At 39.9% G+C, this 26,900-nt stretch overlaps 2 protein-coding genes across 23 annotated transcripts in view; one reads left to right on the top strand and one right to left on the bottom strand.

Annotated features, from left to right (window-relative positions):
• Positions 1–10,257, bottom strand: part of PIGL (phosphatidylinositol glycan anchor biosynthesis class L) — a 155,061-nt gene extending 144,804 nt beyond the window's left edge. For all 3 annotated transcript variants that reach the window (XM_007485806.3, XM_007485807.3, XM_056819687.1), the window contains exons 1-2: positions 10,011–10,257; positions 4,448–4,547 (exon numbers count right to left, since the gene is read on the bottom strand). In XM_007485806.3, the coding sequence (XP_007485868.1) occupies positions 4,448–4,547; positions 10,011–10,257 (347 nt within the window). The remainder of the gene's footprint in view (positions 1–4,447; positions 4,548–10,010) is intronic.
• Positions 10,258–10,904: 647 nt separating this feature from the next.
• The window catches only part of NCOR1 (nuclear receptor corepressor 1), a 179,951-nt gene continuing 163,955 nt past the window's right edge, over positions 10,905–26,900 (top strand). For 18 of the 20 annotated variants that reach the window (XM_056819678.1, XM_056819677.1, XM_056819668.1 and 15 more), the window contains exon 1: positions 11,252–11,550. The gene's annotated coding sequence lies outside the window, so the exon portion shown is untranslated. Of the gene's footprint in view, positions 11,043–11,251; positions 11,551–26,900 lie in introns of those variants that run through there. The other 2 variants (XM_056819669.1, XM_056819665.1) reach the window with 1 other exon arrangement.

The following is a 26,900-nucleotide window of genomic DNA, read 5'->3' as shown; positions in this document are numbered from 1 at the left end:
TAGACTGCAAATAATAGCTCTTCCAATGTTAATATTGAGCTGATCAGTTTTTTGGTCCAATGAGGACTGAGATTTAAATTTGGGAATTAACACTCCAGGGTTTTAATACTTTAGACAAGCCCCTCTAGTAGGGATCACACAGGCATATTTTAGAAATAAAAGAATATTTAGAGCCCATCTAGTCCAACCCCTTTGTTTTACAAGTAAGAAAATAAAGGAGGAGGTTAAATGACCGAACTAAGGCCAAAGGGTTAGTTAATGGTAGAAGTGGGACTAGAATCCAGGTCTCTGATACATTGCTCAATGTTTTTGGCATCTCAGCAATGAAGTCTCCAGAGGCGAGCTACAAGGGGAGGACTCTGGCAAAGAATTCAGTAACAAAACAGTAACCTTTTATTTGCCTCTCAAGGTGTAAAGAAAGGTCATTAACAGTCACAAATAAAGCTTCACCCCCCCCCCCTTTTACTCCTAGAGTTAAAGGTTCCAACCAAAGTTTTTGTTCAAGGAAATCTAGTGCATTATCCTCTTGTACACAATAAGATGCTCCCAAGGGTATACTGATTGACTGATCAGAAGCAGAACAGGATAGTATTATCTCACTTACCCCTTTATTTATTGGTTCTGTACATTAACAAATATCTCACAAATGAGATTCCTGAGGATTCATTATATGACCCAGTTAGGGAAATGGGTCCTTTCTGCAAGTGAAATTTTATGGTGGAATACACTTCCCCCCTTTAAAAGTTTTAATGATTTTAGATGGAAATCTTTCTAGATGGTATTACATTATCAACAAGAATATGAGAACCTGGACTAGGATTCCATGGGTATTGGGAACCTGAAGGTAAGGAAACTGACTCGAGGAATATAGGCACCTTCTCTGTGGTAAAGAGTGGCCCATAGCTCTAAGAACTTAAGTGAGCTGCCCAGTCATATAGTCCATCCCACTACTCCCCGCTGCCTCTCAAATGGGATATAATAGGGGCAGTCACTGTATAAAGAGCCAGGCTTGGGGATGGGAAGTCTTGGATTAAAATCTGGCCTCAGATACTTCCTAGCTGTGTGACTTTGGGCAAGTCACTTAACCCCAATTGCCTAGCCCTTACTGTTGTTCTGTTTTAGAAATGACACTTAGTATCAATTCTAAGAGAGAAAGGTTAAAAAAAAGAATATAATACATCTGATTGGATCTTTAATAGCTCAGGGTCATCTTTAGTACTTTTGAAGAAGAAAAAGTTCTTTGCTGTTCTACCACAAAGTCCTAGCCTATTGTGTTTCTTGAATTCTGGAGGCTGCTTTTTATGGTGGTGGTTGGTTTTTTTGTTCTTTCCTCCTCCCTAGATGTTAAGGGGCAGTTAGGTGGGGCAATGGCCAGAGCTTTGGGTTTGGAATCACAATGAATCAGGATGCATTCATTAATAAAATCCAACATCAGGTACTTCCTATGTGATCCTCAGCAAATCACTTCACTTTACTCTGTTTGCCTCAGTTCCTCACCTGTAAAAAGATGAGGTGGAAAAGGAAATGGTAAAGCACTCTAGTGTCTGTGCCAAGAAAAGTCCCCAGATAGTCATGGAAAGTTGGACAAGACGAAAATGACTTGACAACTGACGTTAAGCTTTCAACTTCAGTTCTTCCCCTCTGCTAATAGGCTTCTCTCTCTCTAGCAATGCTGCCCCCTTTTCCATTGCTTACCATAATTTGCTGGCTCTAATATGCTGTGGCCTAGGAAACCAGATAATCAAACTTGTGAGAAATATAAATAGCAAGGCAGTTTAAAGAAACAGTAACAGGCTCTAGATGAGGATTAAAAGGCTCTCCAATGAGAAGCTTTGATGTATGGCAGTTCGGATGTCATTTTTGCCCGTTTCCTGGCTCTTGGCCATGTTCTTTTTTTTTTTTTAACCCTTACCTTTCGTCTTAGAGTCAATACTGTGTATTGGCTCCAAGGCAGAAGAGTGGTAAGGGCTAGGCAATGGGGGTTAAGTGACTTGCCCAGGGTCACACAGCTGGGAAGTGTCTGGGGCCAAATTTGAACCCAGGACCTCCCATCTCTAGGCCTGGCTCTCAATCCACTGAGCTACCCCAGCTGCCCCCTTGGCCATGTTCTTAATAGCTGAAGTTATGAACCAAATGATTTCTAGTTAAGCAAGTCATTACTATAATTTTTTTCTTCCGTAGACATTCAACTTTTGTCTCCAGAAATATGAAGCCAACTATTTACCTGGATCTACTGCCCTTCAATTTAACTCAACAGAACACTTATCATCAATGCATTGTGTTGGGGGGGGGCAGAAATTCTATGTAACAGCCCCCATGGCAATCTACTAGATAAAACGCAGCAGATTATACTGGGAATTGGTAAATTGTGCCAACAAGAATGATCTTCCCAACTAGGGCTATTTACAAGGCAAGGAGTTTCTGAAAAGAATGCTCTAAGTGGGTAAAGGGCAGAATCAACGCTAGTTCTCTCTCTTCTCCAAAGAGAAACTGAACACCCAGTTTAGAGGCACAGATTGGCAATAACACCAGAAGGCATTCCTTCCCATTTCTGCCTTTTACATAGATGTAGGGTGAGGAAGACTGGAAGTCTGTACTCTTTTATTCAGCTTCTCTTTGCTCATTACTTAAAGAGACTTGCATTTTTCAACATTTTCTGTGTTGTAATGCGACCCCCTTGCATAGGCATTACCCAATACAGGAAGAAGAAAACCACAAACGGAAGAAACCATTGACAGTGAACCATACAGAAAGCACTGTCACTGGAAAGGGCCAGACTAAGCCCACAAAAGCCAGGAAGCAGTTCAGAAGGCAGACTGATTGCAGGCACATCTCAGAGTGCCTGATTCTTGCTGTTTAGCTTTTCATTAAAAAGAAAAAGAAAGCAGGATACAGGTAAGAACAGGCTGACAAGGGTTTTTAGTATATGCTTCTAGTGTATGTGTGGAATTTTTGGAAAAGTGACTGATGCTATGAAATTGAAAGATTATTTGCTCTCTTTAAAAGATCAGAATTGTTGACATCCATACAGGGCTCTCAGGTTTGTCATGGGCTTATAGACTTTCTTGCTTCAGAGCTGTCACTTCAGGGTCACAGATGGTTCCCAGGTAAGTAAAGTCCTCTAACAAGGAAGATGAGAGCTTAGGATCTTGGAGAGCTGTTTGGAGGCCAGTTCTGGGAAGGAACTTGCCCAGGATCACTTACACATAATCAGGCTATGTCTGTGTGAGGCTTGATTGCAGATTGTCTTGTCTTTGAGGCCTGCTCTCTCTCCAGGAGCCATTATGCCTCTCTTACAATAGATGTCCACTCTCTGCCTTCTGTCCTAAAGGCACATCTCTGAACCAATAGCAGCAGTTACAACTTCTGCTTTTAATGTAGGGAGGTAGGTATTTTTTTTTTCGAACCCTTATCTTTTGTTTTAATATCAATTCTAAAACAGAAGAGCAGTAAGGGCTAGGCAACTGGCATTCATTAACTTGCCCATGATCACACAGCCAGGAAATGTCTGAGGCTGGATTTGAACCCGGGTCTTCCCTACTCCAAGCCTGGATACCTGTGCTATCTAGCTGCCCTGGGAGGCATGTATTAATATTCCTATTTTTTAGATGAGAGAACTGAGGCTCAGAGAGATTGAATGACTTTGCTTGTGATCACACAAGTAGCATGGGTCAGGAGGCATGATTAGAACCCAGATTTCTCCTGACTCCCAAATTTAAGATGCTTTCCACTAAACTTATTTATGTGAATGGTAAAGTTATAATAGAAATAGAAGCTATTAAATTAAAATTTAAATTATGTAATTAAAAAAAGAAAATTAGCCACTGTTCAAAATGCTAAAAACTAGAAAGCAATTTAAAAAAACTTCTCTCATTCTAGCTATTAGCCATTTATACTGCCATTTAATAGGTTAAACGATTTAAAATATAGTCAAAGGATTCTGGAGACCCAGAAATTCATCAACCTACTGCCAATATGGCGATGAGCTGTTTCTCAACTAAGCTCGGATGCTTTTCAGAAAACAGGCAGAGCTGTCACTGGGCCTTCCCTCAAACCTCTCTCAGTATGTATGTAGGGCTGGCCAGAGTTGGTGCTGCCTTGGCACTGGCATGGCCTTTAGGAGCCAGCCAGCCTCACTGACACAACATCATGAGACATCGGTTCAGGATCTGAAAGCAGGTGACTCCAGTGAGAATAATGTTTGTATCATCTCATCCTCAGGCTTGCTGCAGAGTATGGGACTGTCTGTCCATGTTACTCTCAAGCAGTGCCCACTAAGTGACAGAGGAGGAAAGATCAGGTCCCAATGAAACCACGGCTAGTTGAAAAACTGAAGAATTCAAGTGAATTTTCTGTGCCTTATTACATTATAAGCAACTTTTTGTGTTCCCCAGTAAATTTAGCTTTTTTTTTTTTTATAAAAATATTTCTACATGGTTGAAGTTACCTGTGATCAATAATTGTTACACTGGAGGGTGGAATCCCCAAAACATCACAGCTCTGCAAAAGCTCTCTCTTACGAATCTCCCCTTGATTGTAGTAATTGCCTAGGGATAACAAATAAATCGAGGGCCAGTTTATATCACGCTAGAAATAGGTGGCAGCTCTTGGCTTTGGGATCATGACAGATGGCTTCAACAAAGTTCACAACAAGGACAGCAGCCACCCATCACATTGTCACTATGATACCTTGCTGTGTGACTCTGGGCAAGCCCTTTGGCTTTCTTAAGCATTAGCTTACTTGTATATAATAGAAGGATGCTCCTTCATTTCCTGTCTCACAGGGCTGTTGTGATGATCAAATGTAGGTGAAAATATTGGTAACTGTGTTATCTATAAAAGGATATTGCAGAATATTTCCTACCTGCTTTTTCCCATAACAATAGCTTTAGTGACAGTAATACACACATATATGAATATATATTAGTTTTGCCCACAAGCACACACGCACTCATTCACTGTTTCTGCTTTGTAAAAGGCATCCCCTAGGAGTGGATAGAGAGCTGGACGCAAAATCAAGAGGCTGCGAGTTCCAGTTCTGACTCTGACGTGTGCTCTTAGACAAGTTACTGACCTTCTTACTAAGACTGTGCAAGTTTCAGAGGTATTGCAAGCACTGACAGAAATGGTCTTCTCACTGGGGAGCTCCCTGTATCAGAGAAATGCCAAGCCTTATCTTTATCCCTACGGGTTTTGTATTGATTTATCAATGTACATGTTCCTTCTACTCCAAAGAGCATATAAGTACTGGAAGGGCAAGGACTGTTGTTTTTATCTTTGTATCCTCAAGGCAGGTCATGGAAGGTGCTTGGAGGCATGCCTACATGTTTGTTGAGTGACTGCATAAATGAGGGTCAGGGTTTAGTGAGATCACAGGTTCACAGATTTAGGTCCAGAAGGGACCTTAAAGACTAGCCCTGTTAGTCAATACATTAAATTCTACAAGGAGACTGAATAAAAAAATAGGCAATATCATCATATGTGGGGCTTATATTTTTTCAATATTCAGAAAACCTACCCTATTCTTTTTTGGGGGCTTATATTTTAAGTTGACTCTACAAACTGCTTCCCATTACAAAACCTAGGTGCTATTTAAGAGAATTCTATAGGGGCAATTAGGTAGCACAGTAGATAGAATGCCAGGTCTGGAGTTGGAAGGACCCGAGTTTAATCTGACCTTAGACACTGTCTAGCTGTGTGATCCTGGGCAAGTCACTCAACCTCAATTGCCTAGCCCTTACCACTCTTCTGCATTAGAATTGGGGCTTGGTATTGATTCTTTTTAAAACCCTTACCTTCTGTTTTAAATAGGTAGTAATATTGGTTCCAAGGCAGAAGAGCAGTCAGGGCTAGGCAATTGGGGCTAAGTGACTTGTCTGGAGTCACACAATTAGGAAATGTCCGAGGCCCAATCTGAACACTAGCTACCCCAATAAGGGTTTAGAAAAAGGGGGCATCCTACGTCAGACTGCAAACTGAGGGCTGATGTCCAAGGCCCTTGGATTCACTACACTCTGTCAGAACTGAGAGCTCTTTAAGTTAGAAAAGCAGACAGGGAACGTTGTTTCCTATCACATTTTTCCTTCCTCTTTCTTTCTCTCACCCAGGAAAAAGAACTGTTTTAAAATTTGATCCCAGGTTGGGGATCATGTAGAGCTCAAAAGAAAAACATGACATGAAAACAAGTGCATAGAACTTTGGAGAGAAGAAAGCATTAGCAATTCTCAGGTAACAGGCTTAGAGGCTAGGAACTGAGGTTGGTTCATTTGATTCACTTTGTATAACACCTAGCACACTAACATGTACAGTCGGGCAGGACATAATGACATCTGATGAGTAGACTATTTTTTTTAGATGATCATTTGTGATTGCAAGGAGTTTGATGCAAAACTACTATGTCAAAGCCCAAATATTCACACCTAACCATTGTGGAATCAAGACTATCTGGGATTTCATTTCTAATGACTTTTCCATCTTCTCCTGGGATAGCCTTCATTTCTTCTTCCAACTTGTTTATGATAAAAGGTAGCATAACTTTTACCAAATTGAACACCCAATTTTTATTTTCCATCTATGAAATAAAAATCCAGCAATGCAACAGATATAGTATTCTGACAGAAGAAAATGCAACATTCATATCATTTATCAACATTTTGATTACATTTGTAAGCAATGCTTTTAAATTGTTTTGAGTTGATTGCTTTGTAAAATTTTCTTTGTTTTGAAAGAGCTGGAAAAGACTTTAAAAAGTCTCCTAGTTCAATCTTTTCACTTTGATGGTGAGGCAAGCTTATATAAGGTCACAGTTGAAAGAGCATGAAATAGATAGAACCTGGGCTACTATACCAGGGCAGCTTCTATTCATCAGCCTGCTACAGTGGGAATTTAGCTCCCAGACTCTCCGGGCAAAACTCAAGGGTCCTAAGACTGGACATAATAAAACTTAGCAATGGAAACACAATTTAGGTCTCTTCTTTGCTGTAAAACGCATGTAAAATTGTTTTTTGTAGTCAAAACAAAAATTAATTGGGACTCTGGCACTTTTACCATAATAGGCTATACAGATACAAAACTTCTGAAACCAATGGTCACAAGAGGACTGGAGGGAAGGGCATGATTTCTATTCAGTAATACCAATATATGCAATTGTTAATAAGATACATTGTTTAGAGTTTACAACATTATAACAGTGAACACTCCAGAAATCTCTAGGTACTACAAGTAAATTGTTGCAGGAGGGAAGAAAAGCAATTATTTTTGATATTAAGTTGAAATATACAATGCAGTTTGAGGCTGTATTGATAACTATTCAGAGAGATAAAAAGAGAGTGTGAGTGTGTGTGTGCGTGTTTAACTCAATTTCTCTGTAAATTTCAATTCCAAAGAAGTCAGTGAAGACTTTTATTTAAGGTTCTTTATGGAAATTATGTTGGGCAAGTTGACTGATCTATATAGCATCTGTAAGATGGTGAAATTAGTCACTAATATTTCAAAAGATATCTAATATAAATCTGAGCATATACAATCTAGACATTGTTAGATGCTAAAAATGTAGTTCAGAGAGGACATGTATGTGAAGATTAACATTGTGAGGCATCTAAATGAAAGGTAGACAAGGCATATGCTAGTAAGATCTCCTTCACTGAAAAAAGGTTCATTATGGCTCTAACATAGTATAATTCAGATGGCAGTGTTAGTATAAAGTCCACCAAAGAATCTATCCACATACATTACATTTTTAATAATTCCTTTCTAATTATTATGGGTCAAGAAGAAATATAAGCTAATTTTAGCATGTGTCAAAACAAAACACACAAAGGAAAATAATATTTTGTCCTTTGTCTCACCATTGTTACATAATATATTCCAAATTCCAGTGAGAAATAATTCTGGGTAACCTTAACATCATTTTTTCAGTCTATTAGCATGGATACTGGAAATATGTCTCCATTATTAAAAGAATTAAAACCATAACTAAGCTCATCAAGATGTACCTTAAAAGGAGATATTATATAATTTTGTTATAAGTTATTTGGACAAGCTTTTTTTTTTAACTTTGAAGATTTATGATATAGTAGAATAGACACCACATTGGAAACCTGAGCTCACATACTTCTAATTTGGGCCCTGTTCCTCTGTCTGTTTTCTTCTGCATCCAATGATAGAGGATTGGGCTAGATGTTTTCCAAATCCCACTTCCAATTTGAAAATTCAGTCATAAATCCAGGGCTCTACATTGCATATATGTTGAAGATCTTTCTACTTAGAGGTTCATTTTGTTTTAGTGAACTTCTTGTTTAGTAAGAAATCAGTTTGAAATTTAAAAACATAAATGTTTTAAATGATCCCATTTTAAAAGTTTGGTAGAACTATTAACATCTTAATTTGTTTTCAAAGACATTACTTTTGAGGATAAACATTTTTTCATAAGATGTAAATATAATGTTGGGACTCATGCTCTTATGGTACTTTTGATTTGGTCAAAGTGAAAAGGTAGGAATTTTACAGCACAACTAGATTTCTCTTGGAGTATTTGAAATAAACTTGACAAATTGATCATAATTATAACTGTAGGTGATTTCTTTTGGATTCTCGGGCAGAAACCACTGTTCGAGAAACATCTGTTTCAGACTAAGGAGTATAATATTCAATCTTTGAATAGGCAGATGTAGTGGTAAGAACAATGGATGTGGAGTCAGAGGATATGGGTTTCAATTCTAATCTAGTACCTAATTTACTATAGTTCTGGCTAATTGTCTTAACAGCTCCATAACTGTAAAATGAAGAAGTTGGACTAGATCAGTCAGTGAGTCAATAAACACTACTACTATGTGCCAGGTACTTTTCCAAGTACTGGAGTTCTTAAAAAGGCAAAAATCAGAACTTGTTCTCACATTCTGGAGTATAGGTCTTAAGGAGACAATACATATGAAGAACTATATTTAAGCTTTAAACTTTCACCATTTCCCCAGATTTTGGACTGAAACTGTTAGATTGTCAGTATAGCATTTCTTTTAAGGGCCAACTATATGCCAGGTACTGTACCTTTTATGGTCGTAGAGAAGCAAAAACTCTTAAGGAATTCTGGGGTGTAGGTCCTGTGGCATCTGAATCCACAAGGGAAATCCAATTTAAGCCTTAAACTTTCATCACTTTACCAATTTTGGATCTAGCCAGTCAGCTGCAAAGGAGAACCAGCTATTTCATTTTAAGCCCCCCTCCCCCTCCTTTCTGTCTGAGAATCAATACAGTGTATTGGTTCCAAAAGAGAAGAGCAATGGGGTTAAATGACTTGCCCAGGGTCACCCAGCTAAGTGCTGAGGCCACATTTGAAGCTAGGACCTTTGGTCTCTTGAGACTGACTCTCAATTCACTGAGTCACCTAGCTGGCCCCCTCCTCCCCCAAATTATCTCATTAAAATGTTTCAGTATAGCAAGTGGCCATGCCTTCTGTATGCTAAACTAACAATGTATCTCACATTTACATATAGACATATTTCAAAAAGAGGCAGATACATTTAAAAGCTACACAGGTTTTATAGTAGCTTACTGTCAATAGATGGATATACTTAACATAGCTCTACAAGTGTGACGATTTTTACAACAGGAATCACGGCCTGGATTGGTCTTTTTCCAGCTCTGGGCTCTTCATTCTGACCTGAATTCCCTGGGAGGCCGCAAGAGCCTCGTTGGTCCTCCAGAATAATGGTGAAGATTGAGGGGAGGGGGTCACTATCTCTTAGTTCCTGTGGGGAGGCGACACCAGTGTGCTTGGGGTTTTTTACAGTGAATAAAGCTAGACAAGATAGGCTCCAAAGCACACACTTTATTGCGATGCCCCGGTTCTCTCTGGGTCGCCCGTGGACAGGGGGTGGGGTGGCAGTGGGGTGTGTCCCCAGCCACACGCGGGGAGACTTTCGTTCCTCCCCAGTATTTCTGGCTGCCCTGGCAGGGGAGCAGTTCCGCTCCCCGTCCCGTCCCTGCCCGCCTGCCCGCCTGGGGCCTCCTACCTGCGGAGAAGCAGAGCAGGGAGACCTGGTACTTCAACCGGGTCAGGCCCAAGAGCGTGGGGGCAAAGAACATAGCCTCGTCGTCCGGGTGCGCGGTCACCAGCAGGGCCCTACTCCCGAATCCCTCCAGCTCCAGGTCCCTGCCTCTGCTCCGCGTCCACCCGGAACAATCCCAGGCCCAGGCCCAGAGCAGCCACAGTGCCAAGACGGCTGACAGCGAGAGCAGCAGTGCGATAGACAGCGCCATACAAGACGCCGGAAGGGACTGGCCGAAAAGCGGACGCCACAGATTGCAAGTTCCGCCCGACTATGGGGGCCGCCTGGTAGCACGCCTGCGCAGAGCGTCCGTTCTTGCGCGGGCCCGGCAGGTGTCAGTTTCTCCGGCCCCGCCCCGCCCCACCCGGCAGGGGTAGCAGCCTTGGTCTCTAGCTCCTGGCCGCGCCGCTCTATCCTTCGTTTTAAGCTGCCGCGTGCACTTTTCCCGGGGCTTCGCGGCTTCTCCCCTTTGCCCTCCAGAGTAGCCTCCCTCGTCAGCTCTTTGGGCTCCCTCCGGGGAGCCTGGACGCCTGGCCCCACCTTCCCCATCCGCCTCTCCGGTTTCAGTGCAACCTGTTTCCCACTGGTGCTAAGAGTAGTTCTCTACGGGCCTCCTGGGCCGCCGCCTCTTTGTTCCCCTCGCGGCCTCTCGAAGACCAACGGTCCTGGGCAGGCCACGGTCGGACCGCTGCTCCTGCCCCTCGGGGCCAAGCCCGATGTGGTCCAGGCCGGTTCCCTCGGGTTCGCATTCACAAGCTGGGCAGGGGTAGGGAGAAGAAAGCATGGTGTGGGCACGGCGTGGGGGCTGGCACTTGCCTAGACGGTCACGCGCGGAGGGCTGCCCCCGGGGACCCAGCCTGCGCCGGACGGATGCCTTCGGTCCCACCGCCTGACGCTGGGGAGGCTCTGTGCCAGAAGGCCCCGAGCCCGGGGGACTGGAGCAGGACCCAGTGCCCTCGAAGGCGACCCACAGGGACTAAGTGAAAGGAGGAGCAGGTGGGTAAGCCTTGGAGCAGCCGAGCACTCCCACGTGGAGTCCCTGGAGCTCGAGTGGGGGAGGGGAGCCAGTAGGTCTGCGCGAGGCCGGCGCCGGGATCCGGAGGGCGGGAGGGGCAGTGATGTCGGGGGAGCGCACCCCCCCTCAGCCCCGGAAGGGGGCGGGGTCTGAGCTTTGGGGGCGGGGCCTGCACCGCGGCCGGCGCGGGGGAGGGGCGCATTCAAGATGGCGGCCGCGCTGGCGGAGCAGCAGGGCCCTCGGCGGTGGCGGCGGCGGCGGCAGGGACGACAGCGACGACAGCAACAGCAGCAGCAGCGGGACCCACAGCCGCGGCGGCGACACGAGTGACAGGCGAGTGCGCGCGCCGGTCTGGCCGAGGGGCCGCGGGGAGTCCCCGCCCGCCCGTCGCCCCGGCCCGCCCTGCCCCGCCGGCCCGCCAGCCGCGCCGTCCCCTTGTCGCCCTTCCCTCCTGCACTGGGGGCGCACCCGCCCGCCGCGCCGTAGCCGGTGAGTAGGCCTAGAGTCGAGGCGTCGTCGGGTAGCCGTGGAAGCCTCGCGTGCGTGCAGTGGGGCCCCGGGACCCTGGGCATCGGGCCCGTCAGAGCCAGGGCGGGAGGGGGAGCAGCACGTGAAGGGCCCGGGTGCCACTTCCCCTACCTTCTCGGCCCTGCCTGGGTGGTGGGGGTGATGCTGGTGACCCCGGGAGGTGGGGGGGCAGGTCGGACGGGGCGGGGCGAGCCTCCCACCCAACGGACTCCTCCGCATGCGTTCTCCCCCCCCCACCCCTCCCGCCTGGGGACACATACAAAGGCAGCCTGAGTCGTCTGAGCCGGCCGGGCCCCTTCACCCTACCGCCCGGGGTGGGGGTGGGGGTGAGGGGTTAACTGGGCCTCCGAGAGGAGTCTGGGTTATTATTCCTAGAGATCTTTGAAATCCAACCCCCACACTTTACAAGAAGGGAAACTGAGGCCCAGAGAGGGGCCAAGGGCTTGCCCCAGACCACAAAGGTCATAAGATCTTAGATTTAAAGTGTCGAGGGACCTGGGAGTTCTATATTCTGATCAGTCATTTTATAGATGAGGAAAACAAGATCCGAAGAAGTAAAGGGACTTGCCGAAGGTCACTTGCCGGTAACATTTTAAGCCATGTTTTGAATCCAGGTCCTTAGACTTCCAAGCTCAGCGACTAACATCATTTGCTTCTGGTGTTTTTAGACTTTAGAATGCAGGGGACACAGTCTACTCCCTTTTCCCTTTTAAATTAATTTGTTTCAGGTCAGCGAGAGCAGCTTCTTCTTTTTTTAAGATGGGAAAGGAGATTGAGAAACCTACAATTGAGAAACACAGTTTTGTCTGTGTGAAAAAAGAATCAGATCCACTGGAAGTGTAGAAATAGTTTACAAGTGTAGACTTAGTGGAGATGTGGTGCCTTAGTGGAGTGTCCAGTATCCTGTTTGTCAGCGATGTTTATGAAGAGTATAGACCTAAGATACATATGGTGCTTCTAGTTACTCTTTCCACTGGGGGAGCTTGTGCCAGTGAAAGTGGAAGAATTCCTGGTACCTCAATGAAATGCCCAGGGTTTGTTTGTTTGTTTGTTTAGGTCCTTGTGTCTGGTGCCTTGCTGGCAATAAAAACACTTTGCAAACATTTCTTGAATTGAGCTCTGGAGTAACTAACTTCTAGTCAGTAAGCCCAAATTTTTTGATAACTTTATCATCCACAGAATTACTTTCTTCTTTATATTTGTTAGCAACATGAGTTTACATTTTACAAAGGGTCACTGGTGGCCAGGAAAGAGACCAGGGCTTTTGGGGGAGAAAAAAAGGATATGGTACCTGCCCTAGGGTTAAATTGACTGCACATATTCACAAAGCATACAGTTTTCCTGTGTCCACTATGTTAACTAACATACTCCCAGAGTAGTTGGAAGGTTAGTCCCTGTTAGGCCAATGTGGAATTGTAGAAGGAGAAGGAAAGTAGGAGAAGATTGGTTCTGGTTGGCTACTTAATAGGCAAATTCCTCTGAGTAGTTCTCCAGAACTAGGTCTCTGGGTCTCTCAAATGAATGAATTGAACCAGATGAAACTCTTTTCTAGTTCTACCATTCTCTGAATTGTTTTGAGTAAGGAAGCAGCGTTATAGTTGTAAAAAGTTATTCTGGATAGTTTGGCTTCAGTCTACCTTTCCAGGCTTCTTGCTCATTGTTCACCTTCACCTATTCCTCTTTCTGGACAAACAGAGCCCCTTACTGTTTCCCTGTAGATATTCTGCCTTCTGCCTCCATGCCTTTACTCAGGCTTCACTCCCCTCCTCCCCCTTTCTCTCCTTGCCTCCATTCCCTAGCATCTTTCAAGATGTAGCTTAAAGACCACCTTCTACACAGGCCTGTCTATCCTGCTTTCCTTGGAGTGAGAGGACCCCTTCCCCCTCATTACTTGGTATTTACATTGTATATTTTGACTTTTTTCAAAAATGTATTCATTTTATAGGCATACTTGCTTTTATGTGTACTTGTGCATATATTGCTTCCTTTCTAGACTATAAGATCCTTTTGGGTTAATGAGGGACTCTCATTTTTGTTTGTATCCGTGGCACCCGGCACCCAACAGACAAGTAAATGCTTATTGAATAGTGAATGAAGAAAGCTGAAAATAAGTGTTTGCAGCAACCTGTTCTTAGATGAATCATTAGACATTAGAAAAAAAATTAGTGGAATTTATTGGAGAAACAGATATATTTTAACCTCCCATTCGTTGTTTGTAAAACTAAATCCATTGGGAAGCTTAAAAAAAACTTTTTATCCTATCCTTGTGGCATGATAATCACCTTAGTTATTAAGCAAATTATTTTAAACATTTGTATTTACACAAAGGACAGGTGGTGATTTCTAAAAGAGGTCTTTCATTTTGCTAGAGTTCTAGGGTATGTATAGGGTAATTTAATAGCCTGGTACATTCAGATGAAATAGTGAAACCATGATGTTTTGACTTATTTTCTTTAATTACCGCGAAAAGGAAGTATATAATGTTTGGAGATAATTTATGTTATATTGAAGAATAGTTGAGTGTACAATTGTTTCAGTGCTAATTACGCTTAGGACAGATGGGTTTTTAGGGGGAGAGAGGTGGATGGTTCTGTCTATCCTCAGGAGAGCTACTTGCAAGATACTTTTACATTTATTTCACATCATTGCCCCTTGAAGAATTGTCTGAGACTTTGTCAGGATAAGAAATTGATGTAGATAGTGTTCAGGTTATATTTGTTCAGTTTTAATTAATGCACAACATTACTTTCAATCTCAAATTATTTGGTTCAAACCTCAGTAGAGTTGTTGGAGTAGGACTTCTGTGGAAAAGTAAAACAAATGCAATCAATATTTTGGCCTGTTTTGCGTTTGATAGTGGATAGCAGTAGAATGTCTTGTTATCATAGAATCATAGATTTAGATAGAGTTTGAAGGTCATTTGGTCCAGTGGTCTTATTTGACAAATGAGGAAATTGAGGCTTGCCAAAATAAGGGGACTTTTGAAGAGTTTGTTTTTTAATCCTAAGTAAATAATGTAGTCTATTTTTTGACTTGTATTCAAACCCTTTCCACCTTGGTGTAGGATCTGCAAAAGCTTGTGTGTTCATAGGCTTAGGCTTTGAAGATTCCAGTGGAGGAGTTCTTTATTTGCTCTCCAGGAATCTAACTTTAATATATATGTGTGTGTGTGTGTGTGTGTGTGTGTGTGTGTGTGTGTGTGTGTGTGTATGTGTGTATGAGATCGAGACTGTATTTTAAGACAGGTTTTCCTCTGTAATCTTGTATAAATTTTATTTTATGACTTTGTAAGCCTTATCCTGAAAGGGATCTGTAGGTTTCACTAAACACTACTCGAGGGGTCCACTTCACCCAAAGGGATAAAACCTCCCCATTCCCCCCCCCTCCCCCCCCATGGCCACTTGCAAATTATGGTTGAGATGGTGAAATAGAAATCCTGTGGAAGAGCAAAAGAAATACTATCAATATTTTGCCCATTTGGGTCTTATATGGGGAATTGCAGTAATTCCTTTGATTTGCTTAATTTTTATCTGCTTTTGCTTATAAGCAGACATTAAACAAAAATGTTGAGGTCACCTGGACCCAGTAAGTTTGGTCATGAAATATAAGTATCATACTGTTGAGACTGACTTAGCCTACTAGCTTAAATAGCCCTTTGACCAAAGAATCCTGTCTAAACTAGACTTTTTTGCAAAGTATTCATTTGCTTGCAATGCTTGAGTTTTGACACAGATCAATAAATGGATTGTCTGGTGGGGAGGTGGGTCTGATTTTATATTTTACAGCCTAACTTCTTTTGTATTTAAATGAAACTACTTTTCTCATACTGGGCAGTTGTCTTCATAACTAACATAAACAGGATCATGACCTTTATTCTTATTTCCATATAGAAATGCTGACTTGTAATGTGTAATGTCTACAGGTTAACTTTTTATTGGTCATGGTAGTATAAAAATATTTTTTAATAAGCACCTGAAGCAAGGAGTTAAAGATATTTCTATTTTCTTGATTTCTCTTTAAATTAAAAATATTTTGAACTTAAAACACACACAAAGATTTCCCAAAACATAGCAGAACACAAAAAGAGGATTCTATAAGAAATGAGTCTCCATTTCACAGTTTGCTCTAAAATATAGAGGTATGTATGTGTGTATATATGTATATATATAGAATAGTTTCTACATGTTACTTTTCTGTATTTTTTATTGCTTCTGAATATCCTCCTGATCTTGTCTGTGTTTTTTTTTTTAAAGTTATGTAATGCCCATTTGAATGGGGCATCTCTATTGCTACCCACCTCTTCCCTCAAATTCTCATCTCTATTAAAAACTAAAAGAAAGAAAAAGAAAACCCTTTTAATAAACAAGTGGTTAGGAAAATTGAATCTACACAGCGTCCATGGCAAAAATTTGTGTTTTCCCTTTGCATCCATCCTTTCTCAGTTAAGAGGTGGGTAGCATGCTTTATCAGAGGTTGATTATAAATTTGATCAGGGTTCTTAAGGCTATCAAAGTTGTTTTTTGTTACAATATTGCTATCCCCTTATACATTGTTCTTCTTCTTTCATTCTCCTCAGTTCCTGCTATCTAGGATTCTCTGAAATAATTTTTCTACATTTCTTATGGCACAAGAATATTCCTGTACATTCATATACTGCAATTTGTTCAGTCATCCAATCATCTCAGAGGCAGTTTAAAATAACTTCCTTAGATTGTAGTTCTTCACCATCCCTGTCCCCCCCTTTAATCCCTTCTTTAGGATCAGGAAGTTTGTTTTACTTGTGACTATTCCCTCCCTGGTAGTCTGCATTTTAACTCCTTAGCTGCCTATATTCCTATCCCAGCTTGTTTCCCTTTTGAGTTTGATGTATTTCTATAGCAAGATGTGTGTGGTCAGCCCTCCTTTTTTCATTTCAGGAATATTCAAGAATAAAGTTTGTCCTTAAAACATTTAAAAGAGAGTGGATTTTTTCGTTTGTATTGGTATTTTCAGGGAAATGCTAAGTGCAGCATTTTTCTTTTTTCCTCTTTTCCATTTGTCCAATTAATAGCAGATCTCTTTATGTGCTATTAAAAGGAGTAGAGAACTTTGAATTGGAAGATCCTGGGATTAGAGTAGGGGAAGATTCCTTAGTGCAGTGGTTCTCAAACTTTTTGGTCTCAGGACCCTATTATACATCCCTATTATACTTTTAAACATTTTATTTAGCCCAATGTAAAATAGATATGATGACTTTGGTTTACGGGGTTATCTCTTGGTATTTTTCATATTAGAAGTTAAAATGAATAAAATTTTAAAAATTATCCATTGCAAATAATAATATGTTAACATAAATAACTTATTTTTATGATAAGTAACTCTTTTCCAAAGCAAGTTTTAATGAGAAGAAAAGAATCATTTTATGTAATTTTACAAATCTCTTGAATGTCTGCTTTAGTAGAAATCAACTGGATTCTCCTATTTGCTTTTGTATTCCTTCTGTTGCAATATGTTGTTTTAGTTCAAGTTTAGGAAGAAAATCTAGCCTCACACAGACATGTAATTGGAAGAGAGGGGAGTATTTTAATAGGTAAAAGAGATCTTGGCTATTGTGAAAAATAGTTTTGACCTTCCCTAGGATCCCCCAGGGATTGGAAGACCATACTTGGAGAACTACTGCCCTAGTGCATGGTTATTGAAGATGGACTCTAGGAAGCAGCTTAATGTTGAGTGTAATGTTTGGAAATGACCAAAGAGCAGAAAATGTATAGGAATCTTGATGAAATAGAACCACAACTATGTAGATGTGATTAACAACTCTTACTAGATATTGTGTTAATAAGTATGTAGAGTATCTTGTGTTCACAGATAGAACTCTTAAAACAAACAAACAAAAATCAAAAGTGTACCAGAAATAATTGCCTCATGCATTTGGTAATGGGAAATGCCCTTTCAAAGTTAAAAGAAAAAGGTTTCATCCTAGGTAGTATTGATTGTTAAGTCTTTGTACTATATGAATTATGGTAAAAAAAAACAACAAAAACTTAAGCAGCCAATTTATTCCAGCACATTCTTACCTGGGCCATTTTCTACACAGATGTATTTAGATGTTATTTAGTTTGCTCTTTTTCCTCTGTTTTGTTATCATTACAAATAAACATCTAATGCATTAACTGATATCAAGTCAGATCATATCACTGAGTTAATGTTTCCTGGAAAAGTTGACCTTTAGATAGGTATTTTATTTTTAGAGTTGCCGAGTTCCTTGCCAAGCTCATGGCTCTTGGCTGCTGTGAATACCTTGGAGCCTATGGTTGGTTTCACTGGAGAGAGATCTCTTCCTTACTTCTTACAGCTTTTGTTGAGTTCCTCTCTCAGCCACCAGATTCAAAGTGATCCACTTCAGGCTTTTCTTTTTCCCATAACAGTAGAATAACGGTACAGATGTCCTGTGTGTGTGATTTGGGTGGTAACTAGCATTGGGCCTTCTAGCATTTGAACTTGACTTTTGATTATCTCCTTTTCTTAGTCACATTTTGAATGAGACTTAAGTGTTAGGCATGTGGAACAGTGGTGGGAGCTAGAGAAGGTACTAAGGACCTCCCTGTTGTGTCTGTGCTCTGCCCTGGGAGAAATGGAAAGACAAGAGAAAGTACCCCAATCTTCAAGAAGCTTACAAAGAAGTGTGTGCTCCACAAAGTATTGGGAGAGTTTGAAGGAAACTCCCTCTTGGCTGGGGTAATGAGGGAGAGCGTTATTCATGGAAGAAGAAGCATTGAAGTGAGTCAAGAGTAGAGATTAGAGGGATATTCCAAGCAAGGACAGAATAGTGGAATAGTGTGGAAAAAAAGCAAAGGTGGAGGTAATTGCCATTCCCAATTCCAGAGCACTTTAAAGTTCTCATACCAGCTCCATTGTTCGAAGAGGAAGAATATTTTCCCAGTTTACCTAGGAGGAAACAAAGACAAAGAAATAGAGACACTGGCCTAGGGACATAGAACAAATGCCAGAATTGGCATTTGGATCCAGGGCTTCTGACCTTGCAATTTTGTTCTCTCCAAGTACCTCATTCCCTTGTTTGTAAGTGTATAGAACCTGGAGCTAAAAGATTTTTAAGATTATTTAGTGCAATGTCCTCTTTGTACAGATGAGAAACAGATTCAGAGTTATTGACTTGACCAAGGTCACACAGGTAGTGGAAGTGTAGGATCAGGATTTGAACCCAACTCTACTGATTCTAAATCTGGTTATCTTTATATTTTGGGAAATGGTAAATAAGCCAATTTTACTGGATTACTTAAACTAAATAAATATAATTATAACGTATTCTACTCTCTGGAGTACAAAAGAAACATGGATAAGCCAGTTCTCAGAGGGTTTACATTTATAAATTCTCAGAAATTTTCATTAAAGACAGATTGTAGGTATAAATTTTTGGTTAGGGTGTACTTTTCCCATGAAAATGACTTAAAAAAAAACCTCTTACCTTCTGTCTTAATATCAGTTTTAAGCCAGAAGAATGTCAAGGGCAGGACAATTGGGGATAAGTGACTTGCTCAAGGTCACATAGCTAAGAAGTGGCTGAAAGGCTGTGCCTTTTTTTATTCATGTTACTGAAAATATATTTCTATTACATTATGTTTTTTATGTAACATTAATAGTAAAGATTAGTAAATGAATTGTCAAATATAAACTACATCAACCAAGATGCTAAAATTTAAGCCATTTTAATTTTTATTAAATTGACAAAAAGTACATATTTCAATAAAATAAAGAATCTAGTATATTAGGAACTTGATATCTAACAGATCTGGATTTTCAAAACATTGATTTTTTTAAAAAAGGCACTTTTTAAAGGAATCATTATCTTCCATTTTACATCTCCTTTAATTCTGAATATTTCTTCCTTACCCAATGCTCCATCATTGTTTTAAAAGAATAGAATAAAAAGAGAAAACGTGGTTTAGCAAAATTAATCAACACATCAACCAAGTCTGACCATATATCAATGTTCTGCAGCCATAGTGACCCCTTTCTCTGCAATCTGTGTGCATGTTCTTATCTCCTCCCTCTGGCAAAGTTTGGTCATTATCAGTACATAGCATTTAGTTTCCATTAAAAAAATTTTTTTTCCATCAAGGTAGTAAGATGGCATCATGGATAGAGTGTCTGATTTGGACAGCTCAAATCCTGCCTTAGACACTGTGACCTTGAGCATGTCAGCAAGCATTTATTAGACAATATGTGCTAAGGACACTCCAAAAAAAGCACACACTTCTATTTTGAAGACTCATAAACTATTAGAGGAAACAAGTAAGATCTGCACAAAATAAATGAGATAATCTCAAGAGGAAGGCAGTAAGAATTGGGATGGCTTCTTGCAGAAGATGGGTCTTTAGCAGATACTTGAAGGAAACCAGAGGAGCCAGGAGGTGAGATGAGAAGGGAGAACATTACAAGCTTGGGGGATAGTCAGTAAAAATGTCTGGAGTTGAGAGATGGAATGTTATGTGAAAGGAACAGCAGGAAAGAGATGATCGGATGACATAGAGATGAAAGGGGGACCAACCAGTCTTGGGGAATACCTACTTTAAGGGCCCGAGAGGATAAAAGAGAAATAAAGAGAGGACCTAGAGAGCCTGATTTCAAGGAAAATGCAATGTCATGGGAAACAGTAGCAGGAGGATCAAAGATAGTGTGAGGATGAGGATGTTTGTTAGGGAAAGAGCCAGGAGACTGCTTAAGAACCAAAGAGAAGAATGAAGTTCTTCTAGTCTTGGTTTCACTGCTACTTGGCTTTGCAGTGTTTTCTTCATTTATAAATGAAAAGGTAGGGGGCAGCTAGGTGGCTCAGTGGATTAAGAACCAAGCCTAGAGACAGGAGGTCCTGGGTTCAAATTTGACCCAAGATACTTCCTAGCTGTGAGACCCTGGGCAAGTCACTTACCCCACAGTTGCCTACCCCTTACCGCTTTTCTTCCTTAGAATCAATACATAGTATTGATTCTAGACAGCAGGTAAGGGTTTACTTTAAAAAAAAAATAGATAAATAAAATGAAAAGGTAGATTAGCTGATTGTCCAGGTGCTTCAAATTTCTAGTTGTCCATGCTTCCAATGCAGTGTGTAGTTGGCAATGAGGTGGTCTTTCAGTGGATCTCTGAGGGAAAAAAGCCAGATCACTAAGAGATTGAGAGTCATTTGATGGTAAGCAAATAAAGGTAGTGATTGTAGACGGCTTTTTAGAAAAGTTTGGTGGAGAAAGAAAAAAATGGCATTTGGAAGACATCTCTAAGGGGTGTCTGTGAGGATTGGGGAGTGTGGAATGATGTGAGTTGGTCTTCAGTTAAAGGATAGGGTGCCAATGAAGAAGTTGAATTGGGATATTAAGGATGAATTTAATGTAAAATCAAAGTTGGTAGGGGAATGGAATGGCTAATATGACAGGAAGTGGTATTTGGAGAAGGTGACAGGAAAGAGAAAATGGACAAAGATAAAAGTTTTGGGGATCAGGTGCTGATGTTGTATCTGGTAAGCTGATTTCAGTAAAAGGTAAAGAACTTGATCTGCTAAGATTGAAGAAAGGTCCTGCAATGAACTTATCTTGGGTTTTGTCATTTTGGTGAGTTGTGTACAGCAGTGCTTTTTGGTTACTTTTCCTAAAAGTTTGGCAGTACAAGGGATTAGGGACATAAGGTGGCAGATCGAACTTGAGAAAATTGGCTTTTTAAAATTGAAGTTTTTCAGTTTTTTATTTGACAGTTGATTCTTCTATGTATCTTAATGAATTAGTGAAATGAATTAGATTTAGTGAATAAATGAAAACAATTGTGTAATATAGTAACTGGAGCCATCTTAACAAAATAAGTGTTATAGGGGATATAACTTGGTTTTTAGGCAAGTAAAGAGAATTCCTGGGCCAATTGAACATACATGTTTTTATGAGATTTAGTCTTTGGGCTGGTACTATTATTGGTGCTTTTCTGTGTAGTTCTACATGTAGAATTGTCGTTTGAGATTTTCCCTTTTTTTCCCCCTTCCTCTGATGGCTTTTTCCCTCCTTTGTATGACTGCCAGTTTGAAACTTTAGAGACAAAACTTATACTTATGACATCAACTTCTTTGGTCTTTTTTTCCTGCATCCCATCTTCTCTCTCTCTCTCTCTCTCTCTCTCTCTCTCTCTCTCTCTCTCTCTCTCTCTCTCTCTCTCTCTCTCTCTCTCTCTCTTCATAACAATAGCTTATCTCTTGAGTGCTTTATACTGTTAAAAGCACCTTGATGCACACTGTCTCATTTGATCTGCAGAACAATGTAATGCTGTGAGGTAAGGGAGGGCTGAGCTTATTAGTCCTATTGACTAGAAGAAGTGATTGACTGTCCAAGGTCTACACTACTAAGTAGAGAGAGAACTGAGTCTTGAACTTGGGTCACTTGTCTTAGTGCCACCCCTAGATATGGCATCTCTCATAGTAAGCCTATTTCTTTGGCCTAATTACCTGAAATAGTCCTTGTCACATAAGGTCTCATTTTAGGGTCACTAGCCACTGTTAATGTGACCTTGGCATGTGTATTTGATGATTTAAAACTTAAAATTCTGGGTATCTCGGTGGATTGAGAGTCAGTTCCCAGATGGGAGGTCCTGGGTTCTAATAGGGCCTCAGACACTTCCCAGCTGTGTGACCCTGGGCAAGTCACTTGACCCCCATTGCCTAGCCCTTACCACTCTTCTGCCTTGGAGTCAATACACAGTATTGATTCTAAGATGGAAGGTAAGGGTTTAAAAAAACAAACAAAAACTTAAAATTCTAAATGTATGATTATGAGTGCCAGAGAAGAGAGAAGTAACAGTGGCATAAATTACATATAAGCATTTATTTATCTTTGGAATATATTTTGTTCTTTTTTAGCTGATCAGAAATGACTTAAATAATAAAACTACACTGTTAATATGGATTCTCGGAGCTAAAAAGTGGTCCAGCTTCCTCTGTCCATATGTTCCTCAGACCTAACATAGATACATACACACTCACAGTGTTACTTTAGAATCCCAGAGTAGAGATAGATTTCCTAAAGTCCTTTAGGATCACACTTAATCAGAATTGGGGAGATATAGATATTTTTTGTTTAAACTGAGGTTTTACATATATTTTTGTGTATGCACACACACACACACACACACACACATTATTAAATAACCCAAAAGCTAGAATCCTCTTATCTACTCTTCAAAAAAGGGAGAAAAATATTTCAGTTTATTGCAAAAGAAGATTATTTGTAGCAGTTTATCTTGATAATTTCAATTTAGTAAAAATTTCTAGATTTTACAGAAGAGCATTCACTGAGAATAATAGTGCTTGACTTCAGTTTCTGGAGCCTGAACTCTAGGACAAGATCAGGAGGCCTGATCTAGTTTTGGGTCATGCCTGGAGATTGGACTGTTTGTGGGATCTTAGCTTGGTGTGTGTGGACTTAAAAAAAAAAAAGATATTTCTGTTTTATTGGTTTTGCTATCATTCTGTAGATCCTTTGTATTTAAAAACATTCTGAAAAGGGTCCTCAAGCTTTGCCACACTGCCAAAAAGGGGGTCCATGACATAAAACCCATTAAAAGACTGTGTAGAGTGTGGTTTTCATTTTGAGCCTACCTTAAGATTTTTACCTCTGAACTTTTTCCCTTTTAAGGAATAGATGAGAAGACCATCCTTAAAAGGGGGAGTTTTACTTCATGGCTGGACTGTGTTTTCCTTCCTCTGTTCATTTATAGAAAAAACTTGACTATAACATTATAGTTTTGTGATTATTATCTTCCAGTACCACTTTTTTAAAGGTATTTACAACTGGTTGGAAAAGGTGCCATTTATTCAGCTCACTGCTTTAGGAGTTAATTAACCAAGATAATAAGATATAACACGATTAAGCAAAGTCATGATTATTTTTGGTAATGGGGGACTCTGTAGTATTAGTAATCCAACTCTAATTATTAAAAAAAAAAGTCCTGTTTATTTTTATTTTTTAGTTCCATGAAGAAACACTTTGACAATTTTTTTTTGACATTTTAGGTCAGATTTTCTCCCTCTCCTTTTCCCCACCTCCCTTATGCAGGAAATAGTCTGATATAGATTATATAAAATATGTATTTCCATATTGCTAATATTGTGATGGAAAATATTATACATACAATAACAGTCTCATGAAGGAAATAAAGTGGAAGATGGCATTCTTTGAACTTCAATCAGACTCCTATAGTTCCTTCTTTGGCTGTACATAGCATTTTCATCATGAATCCTTTGCAGTTAGTTATCTTGGAGATTTGCTTTGTTGATAATGGTTTATTCCATCACAGTTAATCATTATATAATGTTTCTGTAACTGTATATATTCTGTTCTGGTTCAGCTCACTTTGCATCACTTCATGTAAATTTTTATAGATTTTTCTAAACTCATCTTGTTTGTCATTTTTTTTAAACCCTCACCTTCTGTCTTGGAGTCAATACTGTGTATTGGCTCCAAGGCAGAAGAGTGGTAAGGGCTACGCAATGGGGGTCAAGTGACTTGCCCAGGGTCACACAGCTGGGAAGTGTCTGAGGCCAGATTTGAACCCAGGACCTCCCATCTCTAGGCCTGGCTCTCAATCCACTGAGCTACCCAGCTGCCCCCTTGATGTTCCTTTTAAGAAAAAAAATGCTAGCATTTTTTACTGATTGGCATGCTCCAATAGACCCTTTCCATGTACCAACTAAGAACAGTTTAGCAAAACAAGCCTATTGACCCTCTCTGAAAGTGTCTGTCTGGATTCTGCCTCTCCAGGCAGGCTTTCCCTCAGTCACTATAAATTCAAATGTAAAGGAAAGCACTGACACTTAAATCATGATAGTCATCTTGTGAATTGTCCAGTTTCCCACTGCTGCCATACAAGTTTGTCCCAAGTCTCCCACCTTTCTCTGAAGTCTTCCTATTTCTTATTTCTTAATGTTCAGGCATATACCAGTACACTCAGATCACCTTTTCTGTGGCCATTCCCCACTTTTTCCAGTTCTCTGTGCTCTTACAAAAACATGCTTGTTTGTATATACAAAAATATGTTTGTATATACAGCATAAGACTTATCATGGCTTGTCTTTGACCTCTTTGGAGCATATACCTAATACATGTATTGCTGGGTGAAAGGGTATGTAGATTTTTCCTGACTTTAGATGTCATTCTAAACTGTTCAGTAGAGAGGATGTTTACATCCTTACCAAGAAAATGTTGCTTTCCCAAAGCCCTTTCATATTCAATGTTTGTCTTTTATCATCTTTTATCAAATTGGTTAATGGGCATGTGGTAAAACCTTAGTTGTTTTAATTTACATTTCTCTTATTAAGGATTTATAGTGAATTTAAAAAAAGTTAATAGTTTAGACTTTTCCTGTTTGCATTTTTGACTGTTGAGAAATAGTAATGGTTCTTATATATTTGTATCAGGTCATATATTTTGGTGGAAAGCAGGCCTTTACAAAAGGGATTTGCTTGAAATATTTTTCCTGATTAACTGCTTCTTTTTTCAATTCTGGTTATGTTGATTTTGTTCATAAAAACCTTTTTAGAAAAATTTAGAGCCTTTTCTGTCATGGTAACAACTCTTAAGACAGAAGGACAAGAAGTTAATTGACTTGCCCAGGGTGACACAGGTAGGCCAGATTTGAATTCAAGTTCTCCTGACTCCAGGTCTGATGCTCTGTCCACTGTCACTTAGCTGCCTAATACAAAACCTTTTCAATTTTATGTAATGAAAATTTTCTATTTTAGCTTTTTTGATCATTTCCTCACTAGTTTAGTTAAGAATTGTCTTTCTCATCTAAGTTGTATGTGTCCTTTCATTCTCATTTAGTTTTTAAATTATTGTGATGAGTTTTTGTCTAGGGAGATCATATCCCATTAATTATTGACCCCTAGGATACTATGTTTGATTGCTTCTAGATTTTGCATACCTAGTTTATTCTATTAATTCTTTTGCTTATAACTTAAAATTAATAGTTTTTATGATTACTACTTAATAGATTACTTTGAAATCTGATAATGCTAGGTCCCTTTCATTTTTACTTTAAAAATATTTCTCTTGAAATTTTTTAATTCTTTGTTTCCCTATATGAATTATCTTATTTGCTTAATTACAAAGTCATCTTTTGGGATGATGCTAATTCTCTAAGTTAACTTAGGTGGCATTTTAATTTTGTGGACATGGCTCAACTATGAACAGTTAATCTTCTCTCCAATTATTTAAGAGCAGCTTTATTTCTGTTTAGTGCTTTTATGTCAAATTTTGAGTTTCTTATTAGATTCACATCCAGATATTTTATGTTTGTTGAATTTTTCTATTTCCTCATTTGAAGTTTTGTTATTTATAGAAAGGTGATTTTTTTGTGAGATTATTTTATATTCAGTTATTTTACTGAATTTAGTAATTATTTCATTTAATTTTTTCACTGAACATCTACTTCTCTAAATACTATCTACACAAGAAATAAAGTCAGTCCTCAACTTTAAAGGACAATGTTCCTAGAAAAAAGGAGGTAAAATATAAAACTCAAAAGCTGATACATTGAACCCTTGGGAAATAGGGAGTTGGGTTCTCTTGAGCACCCAAAACTAATCTTTCCCTATAATTTCTTGAAAATAGACTTTTCTCTATGCAGTTCTTTGTATCAAAACATTGATTCTGGTAATACACACTTTTCCCAACACAGTAACCATGAAATAGGCTCCAAAATAAAATTGGTAACATGAAAAGCATTTTATCTCACTAATAATCCTCTAGAATTCTGAGACATTTTTTGACTAACATCTCAATAAAAACAGCAGCAACAACAACAACAACAACACTTTTGATTTTGGGGGCAGCTACCCCCAGTAGCTTAGTGAATTGAGAACCAGGCCCAGAGATAGGAGGTCCTGGGTTCCAGTTGGCCTCTGGATATACTTCCTAGCTGTGTGATCCTGGGCAAGTCACTTAATCCCCATTGCCAAGCTATTACCTCTCTTCTGTCTTGTATTAAAAAACAAACAAACACTGATTTCAGATGATATTCACTTTTTGTCACATGAAATATAATATTGTAAAGCAATTAAAATTCTTAAATTTTTTTTAATTTAAATTTTTTGGCATGACCTCCAACACTGCCTTTCACAGGTGGTAGAAGGCGGTAGAGATAGTGCAGGATGTGTCAACTTGAAATAATCTGACCCTTAGGTCTGCTTCTTGGGCCATTTGAGATCATTAACAGTCTTGGAGTATGAGAAACATAGTGTAGGCTAGTTGAAGTTTAACCTTGAGACTGCATGTCTCTAGCTAGCT

Source organism: Monodelphis domestica, chromosome 2 (genome assembly GCF_027887165.1).
Source record: "Monodelphis domestica isolate mMonDom1 chromosome 2, mMonDom1.pri, whole genome shotgun sequence".
Lineage (NCBI taxonomy): Eukaryota > Metazoa > Chordata > Mammalia > Didelphimorphia > Didelphidae > Monodelphis > Monodelphis domestica.
This window is presented reverse-complemented; position numbering and strand designations above follow the sequence as displayed.